General features: G+C 40.8%; 1 protein-coding gene across 1 annotated transcript in view; it reads left to right on the plus strand.

The window, feature by feature from the left end:
• LOC121284884 (collagen alpha-1(III) chain-like) overlaps positions 1 to 16,335 on the plus strand; it is a 191,340-nt gene extending 175,005 nt beyond the window's left edge. The window contains exons 47-51 of the mRNA XM_041200743.1: positions 461 to 568; positions 4,192 to 4,480; positions 10,618 to 10,808; positions 11,556 to 11,798; positions 15,210 to 16,335. Coding sequence (XP_041056677.1) covers positions 461 to 568; positions 4,192 to 4,480; positions 10,618 to 10,808; positions 11,556 to 11,798; positions 15,210 to 15,356 — 978 coding nt within the window. The 3' untranslated portion in view covers positions 15,357 to 16,335. The remainder of the gene's footprint in view (positions 1 to 460; positions 569 to 4,191; positions 4,481 to 10,617; positions 10,809 to 11,555; positions 11,799 to 15,209) is intronic.
• The last annotated feature ends 2,547 nt before the right edge of the window (positions 16,336 to 18,882 follow it).

Raw genomic sequence — 18,882 nt, forward strand, 5'->3', positions numbered from 1 at the left:
CCTGTGGATGAGATTTCATGTCTTTTCAGAAGCCCGTCTGGGCTCCCGGCCTGCCTGTCAACCTGAAGCCTGGACGGGCAGGCCCATTAATCATGTTAATTAATTTATTAATGGCCTTAATAGACCTTTGACAGTTTGGCAGGCACTATGTAAAATCTAAATGACGCTGGGTGACATCGGGACGTACGCGTGAAGTCACCCCGCATCATTTTACGTGTTGGCGCGTGTTCACCGAACAGAAGATTCTGCCCTTGGTGAAGGACCCCTTTTCTAAGTCAGTCAGCCAGGAGCGAGGCAGCTGTCAGGTTACCTCACTCAGGGCTCTTCAGTGAACTCTGCGGCAACCAACAACAGATAAGACAAAAAAAATATTGTTTTAAGTGGAGTCAGACTTTTTACAATTAGTGGACGATGTGATTTTGCCTATTATCTTCTCTAATTACATTTTAATTTTTTTAAGGGTCCTCCAGGTTCAACTGGCCCCCCTGGCAAAGATGGTAATAGTGGTTATCCCGGCTCTATGGGTCCTCCTGGTCCACGTGGTTCACGAGGAGAAGCTGGCCCCAGTGTAAGTAACTAACAGAGACCAACTCAACAATGGGGACAATTAGGAATGTAGTATTCTTGGCTAATGGTCATCAGGAAAAATACAGGAAGAAAAAAAGGAGGGGGCAGGTGACATAAACTATTATAGCTCTGAAAAGGCATGATGTGGTTGAAAGTACAAAATTGGAATCTATTAGGTTAAAATTAAAGACAGAAGAGGAACTATTGTGCTGCTAGGTGTAAACTATAGGTCACCAAATAATGAGAAGGAGATGAGAATAATGAGAAGGAGATGAGAATAATGAGAAGGAGAGGAGAATGAGAGGAGCAGATCTACAGAGACATTACAGAAAGATGCAATAATGATAGAATAGTGATAATGGGGGACTTTAAGTGGTCCTAGTATAAACTAGGATAGCAACAGTATAAAGGACAAAGTGGACAAAAATTCCTGGAATGTGTACAAGAAAGTGTTTTTTTCTAGCACATTGAGGAAGGAAGCAGTACTAGACCTGGTTCTGGGGATTGAAGTGTGGCAAGCGGAGTATGTTTCAGTGGGAAAGTATTTTGGGGAACAGCGATTACAACATTTTCAGATTTAGGGTAATTATGGAAAAGAACACAGTACAATTAAGTATAAAAATACTTAATTGGAGGAGAGCTTACAGTGAGCCAAAAAGGAATCTGGTCCAGGTGGATTGGAATCTAAGATTGGTACGCAAAACAGTCATTGACCCAATGGGAGTCCAACAAAGCAGAGTTGGTTTGTTACAAAGTAGACACATTTCCATAAGGGGAAAGGAAGTGTAACCAAAGCTAGAGACCGAATGGATGACTAAAGATCTAGAGATCAAACGGAGACAGTAAAAGGAGACTCATCATATGGTAGAGAACTAAACTGAATAAGGAAAGTACAGAGAAAACCTAAAAAAAATGAATACCTGGGGCAAAGAGAGAATGAGAATGCAAAGTACAAATAAGTTTTCCTGAATTACCAATTAGATATATTAGTGACTATCTTGTATTTTTGGCCCCCAACTCTGGTCTTATCCACAAGTGGAAACATTTTCTCTGTGTCTACCCTATCAAACCCTTTCATAATCTAAAATATAAATCTTCTCTTTTCTGGAGAAAATTGCCCCAGCCTGTTCAATTTTTCCTGATAGGAATAATCTCTCAGTTCTGGTATCTTTCTAGTAGATCATTTTGGCACCTTTTCATAATATGGAGACCCGAACTCTAAGTGTGGTCCAACAAAATTCTACAAGTTTCACACAACCTCTCTGTTTTTCAATTCTATCCCCCTTAACAATCATGGTCATATTAACCTGTGCAGCTACCTTCAGTGATTTGTGCATTTGTACCTCCAGATCTCTCTGTTCTTCTATCCCCTTTAAAGACTCAGTGAAGTTTAAACTCAAAAAGTTGTGTGTGTGGTAAGTAGGCACTTAGGTGGACAGCATCAGCCCTCCCACTCTATCCAGTCTCCAGTAAGGTGGAAATCTTAGCCCAGTAGGCTGTGTGGGTGGCTTTTTGAAGGCACTGGAGGCCTTTATGAGTCACATTTAATCCCTGAGCCACCATTAAATCCCAGTGGGCTCAGGGATAATTGGATTTAAGTGGCTCATTAATAAAGCAAACTGACATCCCCACTAGCGGCAAGTTTCCTGCTTGGGCCCCTTCCTGCTACTCACTTAGTGCAGGGTAAGTCTCCCACCACTAGGAGTCATACATGTGGTCTCCTGCATGATTCTTTGGGCCCTCCTCTTCAGCAGGCTCCACTAAATTCTGCCCTATGTTTAACTCCCACTTTCTGTTTTCTGTCTTGAAGCCTGCTTGCCATCCATTCTGCCACTTGTCCCCTGTCTCCTCATGTTCTAACCTTAGCCACAGGTCTACTGTGTAGTTCCTCATCAAAGGCTTTTTGAAGAATCGAATATACTATATTTATGTCATAACCCTTATCTATCTTTTCTGATACATCCTTGCAGAAATCAATAAAGTTGGTTAAACATGGCCTTCCCTTTTGGAGTCCATGCTGATTTCTCCTTAATCATCAGTCTCTAGATATTTCTCTGTTACAACTAATAAGGATTCTATTATCTTTCCCATCACTGATATTAGGAATAGACTACCAGCTAACATAAAAACAAACCTAAAAGTCTAGTATAAATGTAAATGTTAAAATGGTGGTCAAAGGAAGGGTGGGGCCAATTAGTGACCAAAAGGAGTATTTTTTGAATTGGAGGGAATAGCTGAGTTATTAAATAAGTACTTTGCATCTGTCTTCACTAGAGAAGATGATGCTGCCAATGTACTAGTATAGGAGTAAGTAGTAATATTGGATAGGACAACAGTACATAAGGAGGAGTTGGTTAAAAGGTTGACAGTCTTCAAAGGAGAAAAATCACTTGATTTGGATGGAATGTATCTTAGATTACTAAAGGAAGTCAGAGTGGAAATTGTGGAGACTGTGGCCATTATCTTCCAAACCTCTTCCAAGATGGGAATGCTAGCAGGAGGATTACAAATGTTACACCCCTTTTTAATGAAGAGGAAAGGGGTAACCCTGGCAATTAGAGACCAGCCAGTCCAACATCAATGGTGGGGAAGCTTTCAAAAACATTAATCTGGGACAAAATTAATTGACATTTTGAAAAGTGTGTATTAATAAATGAAAGCCAGCATGAATTTGTTAAAGGCAAATTATGTTTGAGTAACTTTGTTGAGTTCTTTACTAAAATAATGGAGGATGTTGATGACGGTAGTGCAGTTGATTTGTACGAAGACTTTCAAAAAGCATTTAGCAAAATATCACATAATAGACTTTTTTAGCAAAATTAAAGCCAAAGGCCAGTGTAGATACAAAATTTTCTAAGGGATAGAAAGTAGACAGTAAGGTTACTATTTGTTTTTTGAGACTGAGGAAAGTATACTGTGGTGTTACCAGAAGACAGTTTTAGGACCACTGCTCTTTTTGATATTTATTAATGACTTGGATTTGGGTATAAGGCAGAATTTCAAAGTTTGAAGATGGCACAAAACTGGGACATGTAGTAAACAATGAGGAGGAAAATAACAACGCCCACGAGGACATGAGTAGACTGGTAAAATGGGCAGACACATGGCAGAAATGAAGTGTGACAATTTTGGCAGAAAAGACGAGGAGAGGCAGTATAAGCTAAATGTTACAATTTTACAGGGGATGCAGTAAGTGAGAGATCTGTGCACACAAATTCATGGTGGTTACAGAACAAGTTGATAAGGTGTTAAAAAGTGTATGTGATTTGTTAAAAGAGGTATGGAGTAAAAAGAACCAAAGAAGTTATGCTAAACCTTAGGCTTCAGCTGGAGTATTATGTTCCATTTTGTGCACCACACCTTAGCAAGGATGCCTAAACTTCAGAGAAGGTGCAGAAGAGATTTACTGGATTGGTGCCAGGAATGAGTGAAAGAGCAGGCAAGTGAGATTAATTGAATAGTCGTACCAAAGACCCAGCAAAGGCATTATGGCTCAAATGGCCTGTGCAATATCTTGCTGTGATTCTAAATCAACTTCCTGTGAGTTTATGAATTGAAACTACAATCAATTGTACTTTTTGTAAGGGAAAGCTAAATATAAGTACTGTATTTTGAACTCCATAGGGTCCTCCTGGTGATCATGGCCCTCCTGGTATTCCTGGCTCCCCTGGTCCTCCTGGTCTCTGTTGTGGAACACTATCACGTGGCAATGAAGAAAAGGGTGTAGTGTATCCAGGAACTTACTTTGGTGATCAGCCTAGTGACTCTACAAAGGTACAAGGGGAAGAAATAATAGCTGCCCTGAAATCTCTTAACAGCCAAGTGGACAAAATCCTGAGCCCTAATGGATCGCAAAAGAGCCCTGCCCGTAGTTGCCGTGATCTAAAATTTTGCCATCCAGAATTCAAGAGCGGTAAGCAAGTCAGTTGAGAATAAAGTTACATTTCTTTTATATATTGGATTAAGTTCAATGGAACTTAGGAGTAGAAGTTTATATGAACATAGAAAAATGTCAGGCAGGAAAGGACCAGCTGGATCACCAAACCTGCCCACATTCATGATGGCTGGGGCATCATGCTTACATACTTCCTTCCTTCTCCTTCTTGCAGTCATGTTATCTCACCAGAGAGGCAAAAATAAACGAGAGAGGTAACCCAGGACCAATGATGTGAGGCAGGGTGGGGGTGGGGGGGGGGAGCATTGGAAAATTTCTCTCCGATCCCCTCAAGTGATCAAAACTAGTCCAAGAAATCACACAGACCATGCAATTGTTATCCATTAAACCAATCTTTAGCATTCAGTTTAATGCATCCATTTGTCCCTAATAAAAGTAATTTCCTATTTTTGATATTATTGGTAATTTCAAAGTGAAAAGTTACACAATTTCAAATCCAAGATGCTTTACTTTCTTTTTACATAAGGTTAGTATTGTTGGAGTTGTTATCATACAACTCGTAATGCTTGTATCATCTTCTCCTATTATTTTAATGGATGTGTTAAAGAAATAAATGGGTTACTATCGCTGTTAAAACATCAAATAGAGGAATGCATGCAAATGCATTCATTTCTATCCTTAAATCTCATCTTTTATGATGCCCAGAGGCTTTCTCGAATGAGACTGTGCAACAATTTTACCAGAAAACTCCATTAAATGGTTAGAAAGTTTTCCACTTTTGCTTTTCACTGTTGTCAAGAGGCAAACTCCTTATCCAACCCACGCCGTTGGCAGTGAAGGAGACATTAGTTTAATAAATTCTTATTCAATAAACAAAGGGAAAAGTAAGGATTTAGAAAGGCCAGTTTACTTGTCAACTGTGTTTACTTCATAAGACAAAGATTTGTGTGGATCTTTCTACAAAATTACTCAGCCTACTTTTCAATCTTACTGAATTTCTGAACAAAGCATAGCAAAACATGGGTTTCATAAAAATTAGTTTTGTAAGATGCTTTTGTGAACTGGTTAGGAGGAGATTAAAAGTGCAGACACGTACCTGAATGTCAGTGTAACTATTCCATTTCACAAAATTATACAACCTAGCCTTTAGATTTTCCATCATTAAAATTAATGGACAGCAAAATTATGGGCTGTCAGTGTGCCATTTCTCAATCCAGCCAGCATGGAAGCAGAAAATAAACCATATGGAGCCAAGATTTTCAGAAATCATTAGAAGCTGTTTCAGAATTCTAAGCAGATAATTCATGGGAAATATTCTTATTGTCACTCTTTGGGAATATGGCAACTAATTAAAATAAGTAAAATAATCTGTACAAGTGGCACATATTATGCTCATACTACCAGCCAGGCAAACATTATCTTTATTGTAATCTATAATTGAGCTACCACAATAACATAAAATGGCAAAATATTGCATTGGTAAATATGTTTTTTGAGATATTGCAGTTGAATATTTGGCTTTTATTAGCCATAGTAAAAGAGTAGCTTGCCAAAAATCTAAGCTTGCTATGCCCTTCAGTTTGATGCAGATATTTTGAATTATGAGGAACTATTTTCTAATTCAAGTGACTACTAGCTTCAGAGCTAAACCTATGCACCCAGCATTGTAGATTTGATTGTCGGACTTGTACTCTTCGCTCCCCGATGGAAAGGCAGAATTGTCGAATTAGCCCGATCATGTGCCACATTGTATTGTGAAATGCTTCTCTTACAACTATTGGATTTTCTATACATGCGCCACTTTAAACGGTTAGGAAAGAAGTAACAAAATGAAAATACATTGTTGCTTTTCAAAAACAAAGTTGGAGAAATTTTTGTTTAGGCTTATAATTTTTCAAAATTTGATATTTAATGTTGCAAATGCATTTTTGTTCCCTTCGCCTGCTAGCAATCTTGGGCAGAATTTTCTGTTTGATGTGCAGGGTTGGTGGGGGGGTGGGGGTGAGGGGTCGGGGTGGGGGGCGGTAGTGGGCCCAGGGGGAGGGGTGGGCCCTGCACGTCAGTGTGTTAAATGACACGTGGTGACGTCAGGTGAGCGCCCCGATGTCACTGCGCCCTATCGTGATATTTCCCTGGGCAGGCGCACGACGGATTAACGGGCTAGTTAAGGCCCTTAATTCGTCAATTGACGGCGATTTTCAGGCGCTCGTGCAATCTTTGGGTCCGCACCCGCACCAGCTCCACCCTCCTGACAGACAGAAAATTCTGCCCCTTGAAGTTTTCCATTACTGGTTTAATTAAAGCAGGTAATTTTTGACTAGTTATCTGAAATGATTTGGAGTTGGGCATATGGAACATTATGGCGGAGTTGCTGAATACATAGATGTAGGAGATTTACAGACGACCTCATTGTCTGGTGAAAGACTTCAAGAAAACCTATCCAGGCTGGAGAAATGATCAGACATGTGACAGACACCATGTAATACAGCAAAACCTGAAGTAATGCAATTTGGATGGAAAACAAGCAATGAGAGTATACCAGTGGAAAGGAGCGGATGGACAGAGAGACTTAAAGGTTATATGTAGAGGACATTAACTTGGATAGCCCTAAAATCAGGTTTGGGGATTACAATACGTAATTACTACACACCCATTCAAACTGATGCAGACAGTGCTAAATGTGCTGCTGAGTGGCTGCATGCCTCAGCAAGGGACCCAAACTGGTGTGAGGCTACCACCAATTAAAGCTATCCTGAGTTACTTAAAGCCAAACTGCACCTCTTAAAGGCAAGGCCCATCCTATTGCAGCAGGGGCTGGAAAGAATGGAAGACCAGAATGAAACTAGAGAAAAGGCTCAACAGGCGGCCAGAAAGTGAGCCTTAAAGTTCTCAGATGCCACACTAGAGATGTTGGTGCAGGAGGAGAGCGATCCTCCTCCACTGGGCTGGGTGGCCCTACAATCAAATATTGAGAAGGCAATGGGAGCAGACAGCTGTAGTGGTCAATTCTAGCAGTTTAACCTGAGTTTCTGGCTACTCCCTGATATCGGCTCGTTCTATCTACATAAGATAATGAATCATTTTCACCGGTGGTGGGATAGTTTCATATGCGCTTTTGCTGATGGTTGAAGAGACCAGTTCATGAGGGACAGGTTCTGCCACTAGTTACACATATGTGGTGGTTATCAGGTAGCTTTTGAGTTGTTGTTTTTGGCATTGTCACCTGTCGTCAAGCAGCTGTAACAACTGATTATCATGATGTTGTATGCCAGCCTACAGGTAATGTCGCCATTTCCCTCTGTCATTGGCGTGTCCTCCACATGTGAAAATTAATGTTTAGGGCCATCATGTCACACTTGCAAACATCCCTCAAGCAGAGCTTTGAATGTCCTACTGTCCTGGCACCAGCTAGCTCACTATACAGAACATCTTTGGGAATGCAAAAATACCTGGAAAAACTCAACAGGTCTGGCGGCATCTGCGGAGAGGGACACAGTTAACGTTTCGAGTCCAAATGACCCTTCAACAGAACAGTTCTGTCGAAGGGTCATTCAGACTCGAAACGTTAACTGTGTCCCTCTCCGCAGATGCTGCCCGACCTGCTGAGTTCTTCCAGGTATTTTTGTCTTTGTTTTGGATGTCCAGCATCCGCAGTTTTTTGCTTTTACCTTTAGGAATGCATCCATCTTTCTTGTCTGAGCCATGGGAAGTTGCCTCTTGATAAGTGCTAGCCTACCTGGGAGGTTTGCCTTTGAGAGGACTGCTGAATTTGTGACATTTTCATCCATGAGATGCTGCAAATGTGCCACTAGACATCAAAGATGAAAATTGTTGAGCTTCTTTCTTGTATGTTGTATGTCAGTTATCTATGTTTCACAGCCATACAACAATGTTCCAAGAACAAGGCTTCGTGAACCCACATATTGGTTGTTAGAATCAGCTTGATGGCTCAAAGGTGGCAGTTGCCTTCCTTCTGTGTGTGTCAGTTCCGCATCAAGAGTCAGATTGTTTGTCATGTGGACCCAAGGCAGCAGAATTTGCTAACCACATCCAGCGGAGTGTTGATTAGTGTGATCGAGGGTGGAGATGTGGCACCCTGTCCCATAAGTTTTTTTGGTGCTTATAGTCAGGAAGAACAATTTACAGAGATGGGAGAGACAACCCAAGGGCCTTTGTAGCTGAGTTTTGGTGAGAATGACTAGCCCAGCTTCATCAGAGTAGAGGAGTTCTCGGATCAAGATCTGCTGTGTTTTTGTCTTCTCTTTCAGCTTGGACAGATTGTAGAGCTTCCATCTAACCTAGTATGCAGGTAAACTCCTTCCATATCTGCAGGAAAGGCTAAGGTCAGGAACATGGAAGAAAATACCAAAGGAGACAGGCTTGTTCCACTCCATTCTTCACCCTGAAACTGTTAGAGGTGGAGCCATCAAACTGTACAGTGCATGTTGGCGTGGAAAGAGCAAATTAGACTAAGGAGCTTTGATGGACAGCCAATTTTCTCAAATCTTGTCGTCTTGCTCTGCTGCTGGTGTTGAATGCTTTCTTGAGGTCTATGAAAGCAAGGTAGAGAGGTAATGCCTATTCTCTACACTTCTTTTGTAGCTGGCATTTGGAGAAGATCATGTCCACTATAGTTATATCAGCATGGAAACCAAAGTATGCTTCCAGTACACCCAGCTTGAGTAGATGAAGTCCTTTAAGCATGAACCTAGCAAAGGCCTTCCTAGTAATGTTAAGGATTGAAATGCCCCTATGTATAACACGATGATTGTTGTGTCGCACATGACTTGTGGAAAGGATCCTACCCCCCAGCAGAGAAGGAGCAGGTCATGAAGGTGTGGCAGTAGATTGGACTTTCTGTGCTTAGGCAATTCGGCTGGAATTCCATCCTTGCCCGGTGCCTTCCTGCTCACTAAGGCATCGAGCTCGATTGGTGAGCTTTCTGCATTTAGCTCAACCATGACAGAAAGCTTGGGGGAGTGCATAAATCAGAGACTGAGAGATCGAAAAGCAGAAAACCATGGATGCTGGAAATCTGAAATAACAACAGAAAATGTTGCAAATACTCAGCAAGTCAGTCAACATCTGTGGAGAGAGAAACAAAGTTGACATTTCAGGTTGGTGAACTTTCATCAGAACTGAAAAAAGTTAGAGATATGATAGGTTTTGAGCAAGGGATGGGTGGACAACGACAAAAGGAAAGTCTGTGATAGGCTGGAAGACAGGAGAGATTGAATGACAGAAGATTTAGTCTTCCAGGTCCAAATGAAGCAAAAAAAAACAAAAGATGTGCCTAGAAGAAGGTGTGCTGTCTGAAAGCAAACATAAGAGAAAAACTGAGACATACAACAAAAAGGAAGCAAAGTCAGGGGGACAGAGTTTATGTTCTGAAGTTGTTGAACTCATCGTTGAGTCCGGAAGGTTGTAAAGTTCATAATCGAAAGATGAGGTGCTGTTCCTCAAGCTTATGTTGAGCTTCATTGGCACAGTGTAACAGGCCAAGGACAGAGATGTCAGCATGAGTGCAAGGCGGAGAATTAAAATAATATACCTCCAGGAATCTTGGAGTCATGCTTGCAGAGTGAATGGAGGCATTCAGCAAGGTGTTCACCCAGTGTAGAGGAGGCCACATTGTCTGCAGTGAGTTCAGTATTTTAAATTGAAAGAAGTACACTGAAATTTCTGCTTCACCTGGAAGGAGTGATTGGTGCCTTGAATGGTGAGGAGAGAGGAGGTGAAAGGGCAAATGTACATCTCCTGTATTTGCAAGGAAAAGTGCATGGGAAGAGGACTGGGTGTTGGGGGTGAGTGAGGAGTGGACCAGGGTATCACGAAGGGCATGTTCCCTTTGGAATGCTGAAACACATTTTCCCCTCCCCTCCCCTTTCAGCATTCCTGGTTCAGGCTGCCTTTAAGAAATGCAGGCTAGTTATAAGCCGTGATAGCCACACAAATACCTGGGTCTCCTGCTGACCATTCAGCCAGTCAGCAGTGCATTTTGCACTAGGCCACACACCAAAATTATTGAGGTGAGCAGGCATCACAAAGAAACCATGGAGGAGAATAACAATTTTATTTCTCCATGACAACAAAAGTATTTTAAACCTGCTCTGGTGGATCACTATAAGAACTTTGCTTTGATGTCACTATTATAGGAGAATACTGGATTGATCCTAAGCAAGGCTGCAAATTGGATGCCATCAAAGTACATTGCAACATGGAGACTGGGGAGACCTGTGTGCCTTCTAACCCCAGAAGCATTCCACGCAAGAACTGGTGGACGAGCAAAAATGATCGTAGAAAGAAGCATGTGTGGTTTGGTGAGTCCATGGATGGTGGTTTCCATGTAAGTACTGTCAAACTCTTATATCATGAAACGTGGCTCAATGTAGCACAAAAAGAGAAGAATAAGGGAAGAAAACTGATTAAAATTAATTCAAACACATTCAACTGTCCACTATTAAGACAGCTCTTCCAAGGTTTACTAAATTACAATGTACTAAATGATTGACTCTCCAGACCATATTCCATATTTGACACTCAAACTACGTGATTTTTGAAGCAATGTTTTAAAACATAATGGTTTATTTTACATCAGTACAGATCAAACCACCATGGCTTTGGACTGTAAGATACTTTTTCCTTTGTGTGCCATTGGCTTATAGGATTCAAAATCATAATTAATGCTTAATCCCTGTATTCTATGGAGAGACCACCATAGAGATGAGAGGGAACTGGTGAAATTGGCATTTTCCAGTACCACAAAATACTCACTGATTCAGCAGAGTGTTTTACATGTCAGTAATAAAAATCAGGCACAGTGCTGACTTGCTGTGAGGCTGTTTCACAATACTGCTATGGAGATATTCCATCCTCTGGAGTATTTAGTAACATCATAATTCTATAAAACTTTGAGCAGTTATATTGCTCAAAGGTTCAAGATAAAGATTCATCACCATCTTCTTAGAGACACTGGGAATGGGCAATAAATACTGGCATTGCCAGTGATGCCCACGTAATGAGAATGAATAAATAACAAAAAAGACTCTTGATTATAATTAAATAAATCCAATGAAAATTTCTATTTCTACAGTTTAGCTATGGTGACAATGTGATATCAGAAGACACTGTTGAAATCCAAATAGGATTCCTTAGAATGCTTTCCACACGAGCATACCAGAATGTGACTTACCACTGTAAGAACAGTATTGCCTATCTGGATGCTGAGGCCGGAAATGTGAAGAAAGCTTTAAGGCTGATGAGTTGGGTTGACATGGAGCTCAAAGCTGAAGGAAACAGCAAATTTACTTACAATGTCCTTGAAGATGGTTGTGCTGTAAGTAGCAAAAAACTTAAGATCATAAGAAATAGCAGTAAGAGTAGGCAATTTGGTCCATCAAGCTTGCTACGCCATCCAATAAGATTGTGACTTTAACTCCAATTTTCTTCCTTTGTCCCTACCACCCTCCTACCACCTCCCCCCCCCCCACCACAGCCCCCCCACCCCACACTCCCAAAACCCTTGACTCCCTCGAAGATGAAAAATCTAACTCAACCTTGTATATATATTCAATTATTCAGCCTTCACGGCTTTCTATAGAAGAAAGTCAAAAATCACCGACCCTCTGAGAGAAGAAATTCCTCCTCATCTTCATCTTAAATGGAATGGCCCCTTACATTAAACTGTGGCCCCTATTTCTAGATTCCCTTAGCAGGGGAAACATCCTCCCAGCATATACTTTAAGCCCACTCTGAACCTTACGTGTTTCAATAAGATTATCTCATATTCTTCTAAACTCCAATGAGAAAAGACAGATACAAAAAGTCTCTGCCACGTTTTGTTTCCCAGTATTAATTCCCCAGTTTCATCTTCTAAGGGACCATCCATCACTTTAGCAACTCTTTTCCCTTTTATATATTTGTAGAAGCTTTTACTATCTGTTTCTATAATTCTTACTAGTTTTCTCTCATACTCCAATTTCTCCTTCTTTATTTATTTAGTCATCCTGATTTCTAAAATGTTCCCATTCTTCTAACTTACCACTAATCTTTGCAGCATTGCACGCCTTTTCTTTCAGTTTGATATCATCCTTAACTTCCTTAGTTAGCCACAGATGGTGCATCCTTCTCATACTTTACTCAATGGAATATGCCTTTGTTGAGAGTTGTGAAATACCTCCTTAAACGTTACTGTTTCTCTACTATCTTACCTTCAAAGCTATTTTCCCATTCAACTTGTGCCAACTTTCCCTTCATACTCTTATTGCCTTTATTTAAGCTTAACATTCTAGTTTCAGGCTCACATTTCTCACCCTCAAACTGAGTGTGAAATTCCACCATGTTATGATCACTCTTACCAAGAGGATTCCTTATTATGAGGTCACTCCTGTCCTGTCTCATTACCGTTATGATTAGATGGGAAGAGTTGGAATGGCTCACCTTTTTCCTGACTCCTCATTTGACCAAAACAAAGGATATGCTTTCTAATTCAGTGAATTTTTAACCATTTGTGCTGTCACTATAAAAGCCAAAGACAGGTTTCCTTTTTCAAAAGATAAGAGAACAGTATTTATTGTACTTAATGCAGCCCAAGAAAAATAATAAAAATGCTCCAACTTTGCCAATTTGATTTATCCAATCTACATGAAGATTAAAATTTCCCATGATTATTGCAGTACCTTCCTGATAAGCCCCCGTTATTTCTTGATTTATACTGTGTCTTACAGTGTAGCTACTGTCAGTAGGCCTATGAGCTACTCCCACCAGTGACTTCTTCCTTTTAGATTTCTTATCTCCACCCAAACTAATTCTACATCTTGATCCTCTGAACCAAGATCATTTCTCACTATTGTACTGATCTCCCCCTTTATAAACAGAGCTACCCCATCTCCTTTACCTTCATTTCTGTACTTTCAAAATGTCAAATACCCTTGAATATTCAGGTCCCAGACATGGTCACTTTGCAAACACATCTCTGTTATGGCTATCATGTACTCATTTATTTCTATTTGTGCTACCAATTCATCCATCTTGTTAAGGGTGCTGCATGCATTCAGATAATGAGCCTTTAGTTCTGTTTTTGTGCAATTTTTCCCTACCTTGACTTCATTTGCTGGTGCACTTTTATGTTTGTGTGTTCTGTCCCTTCCTATCACTCTATGGTTATCATTACCTGTATTGCTACCCTGCACTATTGCCTTGTCCTTCCTCTTCAACTTTCCAAATCTCCCCTCACATGAAAGCACCATCTCCCACCCCCCCGCCCCCCCACCCCCTCTCCCCCAACAACTATTTAGTTTAAAGCCCTCTCTGTAGCCCTAGTATATGATTCATCAGGACCCTGGTCCCAGCATAGTTCAGGTGAAGGTCATCCCAGTGGTATAGCTCCTTCTTTCTCCAGTACTGGTGCCAGTGCCCAAGAATCAAAACCCATTTGTCCCACTGCAATCTTTGAGTCACACTTTCAGCTCTCTAATCTTATTTGCTCTATGCCAATTTTTTTGTGGCTCAGGTAGCAATCCAGAGGTTATCACTTTTGTGGTTTTGCTTCCTAACTTAAGGCTTAGCTCCCTCAGTGGAACCACTTTTTTAGTTCTAGCTATATCGTTGGTACCCTCTTGGACCATGACAGCTAAATTTTTCCCCTCCCACTTCAAGCTCTTCTGCAGGTCGAAGGAGATGTCCTTAAGCCTGGCAGCAGACAGGAACCATATCTTTCACCCTAACTGTATCATCCACTACTACAACTACATTTTTTTTACTCCCCTCAGTTGAATGGCCCCCTGCACCACAATACAATGGCCAGTTTGCTCATCATCTCTTCAGACTCTGCTCTCGTCCACACAAGCTGCAAGAACCTCAAACCTGTTGGACAATTGCAAGGGCTGAGGCTCCTCCATTGCAACCTTCTGGATCCCCATACCTGCCTCACTTGCAGTTACCCCATCCTGTCCCTGACCACAAACCAAACCTGAAGTTTCTAGCCGAAGCTATGTGGTTGCCTCCAGGAGTGATGTCCAAGGAACTTTCTCCCTCCCTGAATCATCAGTGTCTGAAGCTCAGACTGCAGCTCATCAACTCTGAGCTGAAGTTCCTCAAGCTGCAGATACTTCAGATATGGTTGCTGTGGATCACACTGGTATCCACCAGCTCCCACATGCTATATCTGCAACACATCACCTGCCCTGCCACCATTATTTTGTTTTTTTTAACTGATTAGGCTTCAAGTTTAGAAATATTACTCAATAATTTTCCATAGGAATGTTATGGAATTGAATTAGTTATGCTATAATTTAATACACTACTTATACCTCCCCTGTCTCTGTATAAATAACTGTCCCAGTTTAGAGACAGAAAAAAAACTTAAAACTGAACAATCACCTACCTGCTCATCTAATATGTGCCTCCGGGCTTCAGCTGTCAGGTCTCACTGTCTCCAGCTCCCCTCCTTGGACCACTCCCCATTTTTGCAAATGACCAGAACAGTACCTGCTCCTTCACTGCACTGAATTCCCTCACTTAGCAAACTCCCAGAGTTAAACACTCAGTCTTGCTCCACTCAGACAAAGCTGCATATTCATGCTATTTACTCACTCAAGATTGATATAACATATTATTTTACAACTATAGGTTTTAAACCCATTTTACTTTAGAGCTTCATCATTCATTTCCAACAATACGACCTATTTAAACTGCATTGATAATCCAATGAAAGTAAAAATTAAACTGTATTTCTGTTTGCTTTTAGAAACACACAGGAGATTGGAGCAAGACTATCTTTGAGTATAGAACACGAAAGACTCTTCGTCTGCCCATTGTGGACATTGCACCATTGGATATTGGTGCTGAGGACCAGGAATTTGGCGTTGACATTGGACCTGTCTGCTTCTTGTAAAATGCAAGGTTATTTGAACACCATCTTTTCCAGTGTTTAAACAAAATGGGCATGGGCTAATTCATCTTTATATTGCACTTACCCATATGCTTCTATTTTGGATCTCCCAGGAGGAAATAACGTCCAAATCACTATTCATCATTTTGTTAGAAATTGTAGAAAATATCAAGATGGAAGATGTATAACAAAAGAATTTTTCTATATAAGTGTACAGATAACTACTCTATGGTGCTTAACACTGGGGTGAAATCAAGAAATATAATTTTATAAAGTGCTGAACATTCCCGACATCAAATTTGACCAATTTTTCTTACCAAGATGAAAATCAGTACATGTAGAACTTGCCCAGTTTCATCTACCTCATCACAGACAGAAACTGGGATAGGTTTGATACTGCCAAGAAAATATTGCACTAGTCATTGAAATTCTCAAACTGTATTTGAAAACACAGCTTTCCAGAAGCAATCAATTTGAGGATGATTCAAGGACAGGCGCTTCGTATGAACATGTATCAAGTTATTATTGATGCTGACAGCAGAATTGAAATAAATGTACTAAATACTCTGCATTCACTGTATGTTCAACCGATTATTCATTGGTGCTTGTATTCTTGAATCTGGTTTTGTCTTTAAACTGGTGCTATTTTAAGAACAGACCTCCTAAAACTTAGAAAAATCCTTTGTAGTTTGTATCTGTTGCTGTAATGGTATTTCATTGGCCTCTCGATGATGCATTCCTTCTTCACATGTATTCATTTGCTGATCAATGCAAAATTATCACTACTTTATCAGCTGTATGCTTTCTGCTTGCCATTCATATTTGTAAAATTCATCACATGGATAAAGGCTGTCAAAGGGTTCATTGATGTTTTGTTATGCAACTATCTGTTTGTCACTAAACAAGGTCAGGACTTTTACTGCAATTGTATTTGAATGCTTATTTGTCATAAAAGAAACAAATAAAATGTACTGAAAAAGTACTTGTTTTGATGTTACCATTTTAAACTGGTTAGCACTACGATGATGTGACAACAATATGCTGTCATCAGAGCCACTTGGGCCTGCAGGTAAGGAATTAGGACGCATAACAGAACTTAAAACTATTGTACTGAGAAGTGGTAAAACAGATTAATTTTTGAAAAATAGCTTACAGGGGAGAGTATTACTAAATCATGTCAGGAAGGACTGCAACAGCAGGTTGCACCATCTTCTATCTATACATCTACAACTTCAATTTATACAGCACCTTTAAGGTAGTAAATTGTCCCAAAGTGCTTCACAGGAGTGCAATCCAACATTAAAATTGACACTAAGACAAAAGGAGGAGGCATTAGGAATAGTGACTAAAAGGTTGTTCAAACTGGTAGGTTTTAAAGAGAGGCTTAAAGAGGGAAAAATGCAGAGAGATATAAGCTGGGAATTCCAAAATTGAGGATCTAAACAGCTGAAGGCATGGCCACTAGTGGTGTGGGGCAAAGGAATTCATGGATCCACATTGGGCCAGAATTAGAGGAACACATCTCAGAGAGCTGTAGGGCTGGATGAGATTGCACAGAAAGGGAGGAGTGAGACCATAGGGGAATTTGAATTGAGGTGTTCGGGACTGAGAGCCATTCTAGTCAGCAAGTACATCTTGCTGTATTGGCATAGATCTTTCCTTCTGAATGGTTCAAAATAAAATTTGGTGCATATTTTGCAGCTTCATGCAAGATTTTGTGGTGAATTGTTAACCAGTGCAGACTTAAGTCTGCCAGCTGTGGAATAAAACATCAGTTTTCTAGTAGACTTCACATAACTCTGTCAAGCCTCACTGGTTGTAGTGGCTCTTTCTTTCTCCTCTGAATCTTATTAAAAATATGGAACTTTTGCTTTTTAAAACAAAGGGGAAAATTATAACGTTCTAATGCACTGGGAGCAGGGGAGGATGTGTAGAAAACCTGGAAGTCTGGGTTTCCATGCACTGAGTTTTAACTTCACCATGTTTGTCTTTCATCCTTGATATCCTGAGGCCCAGGAGACCCAGCTGGCCACAGTTAAACCTGAAAAAGAGTTTATATCCGAGGCTTCCAACCTCATGAGCATAATTAAAATGCCAATCTGCCTCCTGGGAGCAGATTATCCGCCCAGGCTTTGTTCTGTCTCAGTAAAACCTGGGGGAGAATTTTCTCCCCATCGGGCAGGCTGGGCAGGAGCGGGCACGTGTGGTGCACAGCTGATCGCCGCCCGCGGTCGGCTGCACGCCACCATTTTGCTCAGCGCTACCTGTGGGGACAGGGATAAATAAAAAAAAAATTTTCAGACATGTCCCCTCGTGTGACATTGTCATATGAGGTGGGACATGCTTATCAATTCACGTAAAGCAATTTATTAAATTAACAAACCTTCAGGAAATCCGCCCGTGGATGAGGTTCCATGAAAAATGCAAAGGCCACCTGGGTTCTTCGCCTGCCTGCCAACCTTAAGGTTGGATGGGCAGCCCTGTTAATTACTTCAATTAGTTTTTAAATGACCTAAATAGGTCTTTGACAGCTTGGTGGGCATGCAGCTGACTTGGTGTACGCCCGCTGAACTGAAGATTGGAATGACGCGCGGTGATGTCGGAACGCATGCCTGATGTCACCGCGTGTCATTTTACATGTCGCCGATCAGGGCCTGCCCTGGCATGCCAACCAGAAGATCCAGGCCCTGGACTTTGGTGGGTTAGAGTCAGCTTCACGACACTCTTCCATTCCCAAATCCATCTCCGTCTACTCACCCATATTAAAACTCCCCCCCAAAATCTGTGAATTTGGAGATACCTTATGCTTATATTTGTGGTCTTATAATTTCTTCTTATCTTTGTTCTTTTAAGAAAATTCAATCTTATTGCAGAAATCATCTTCCAACACGTACAGGTAAAAAGCATGTACCTTTTTGGCATTCCTTATGCAATTGGGATGTGGGTTGGAAAGCAATTATTTTCATATCAAAACTAATCTCTTAGAATTCTATGATGCAAAAGTTAGTAGTGAGGGTAAGGTGATATTTATCTGGGTTTGACTTTGCCAGCTGCAGAACATTTATATCTATAAAAGTAACCCTGTAAAAATAAAAGTTACAGCAATAATCATGGGTGATTTTAATCTACATGTAGATTGGACAAACCAGATTGACAAAGGTAACCTGGAAAATAAGTTCATAGAGTGGATGCAGTGCAATTTCTTACAGCGTACTGTTCCAGAGCCAGCCAGCAAGCAGGCTATTCTAGACATGAGCAATGAGACAAGATGAATCAATCACTTCGGGGTGAAGGAGCCCCTAGGTAACAGCAGTCATAACATGATAGAATTTCATGTTCAACTTGAAGGGTGTGAAGTGTGGGTCCAAGACTAGTGTTTTCAACCCAAATTTTTAAAAAATTATTCATACATGGGATGTGGGCATCGCTGGCTAGGCCAGCATTTATGGGCCATCCCTAATTTCCTTTGAGCTGCCTTCTTTAACCACTACTGCCCATGCGCACAGTGCTGTTAAGGAGGGAGTTCCAG

Source organism: Carcharodon carcharias, chromosome 12 (assembly GCF_017639515.1).
Source record: "Carcharodon carcharias isolate sCarCar2 chromosome 12, sCarCar2.pri, whole genome shotgun sequence".
Taxonomy (NCBI): domain Eukaryota; kingdom Metazoa; phylum Chordata; class Chondrichthyes; order Lamniformes; family Lamnidae; genus Carcharodon; species Carcharodon carcharias.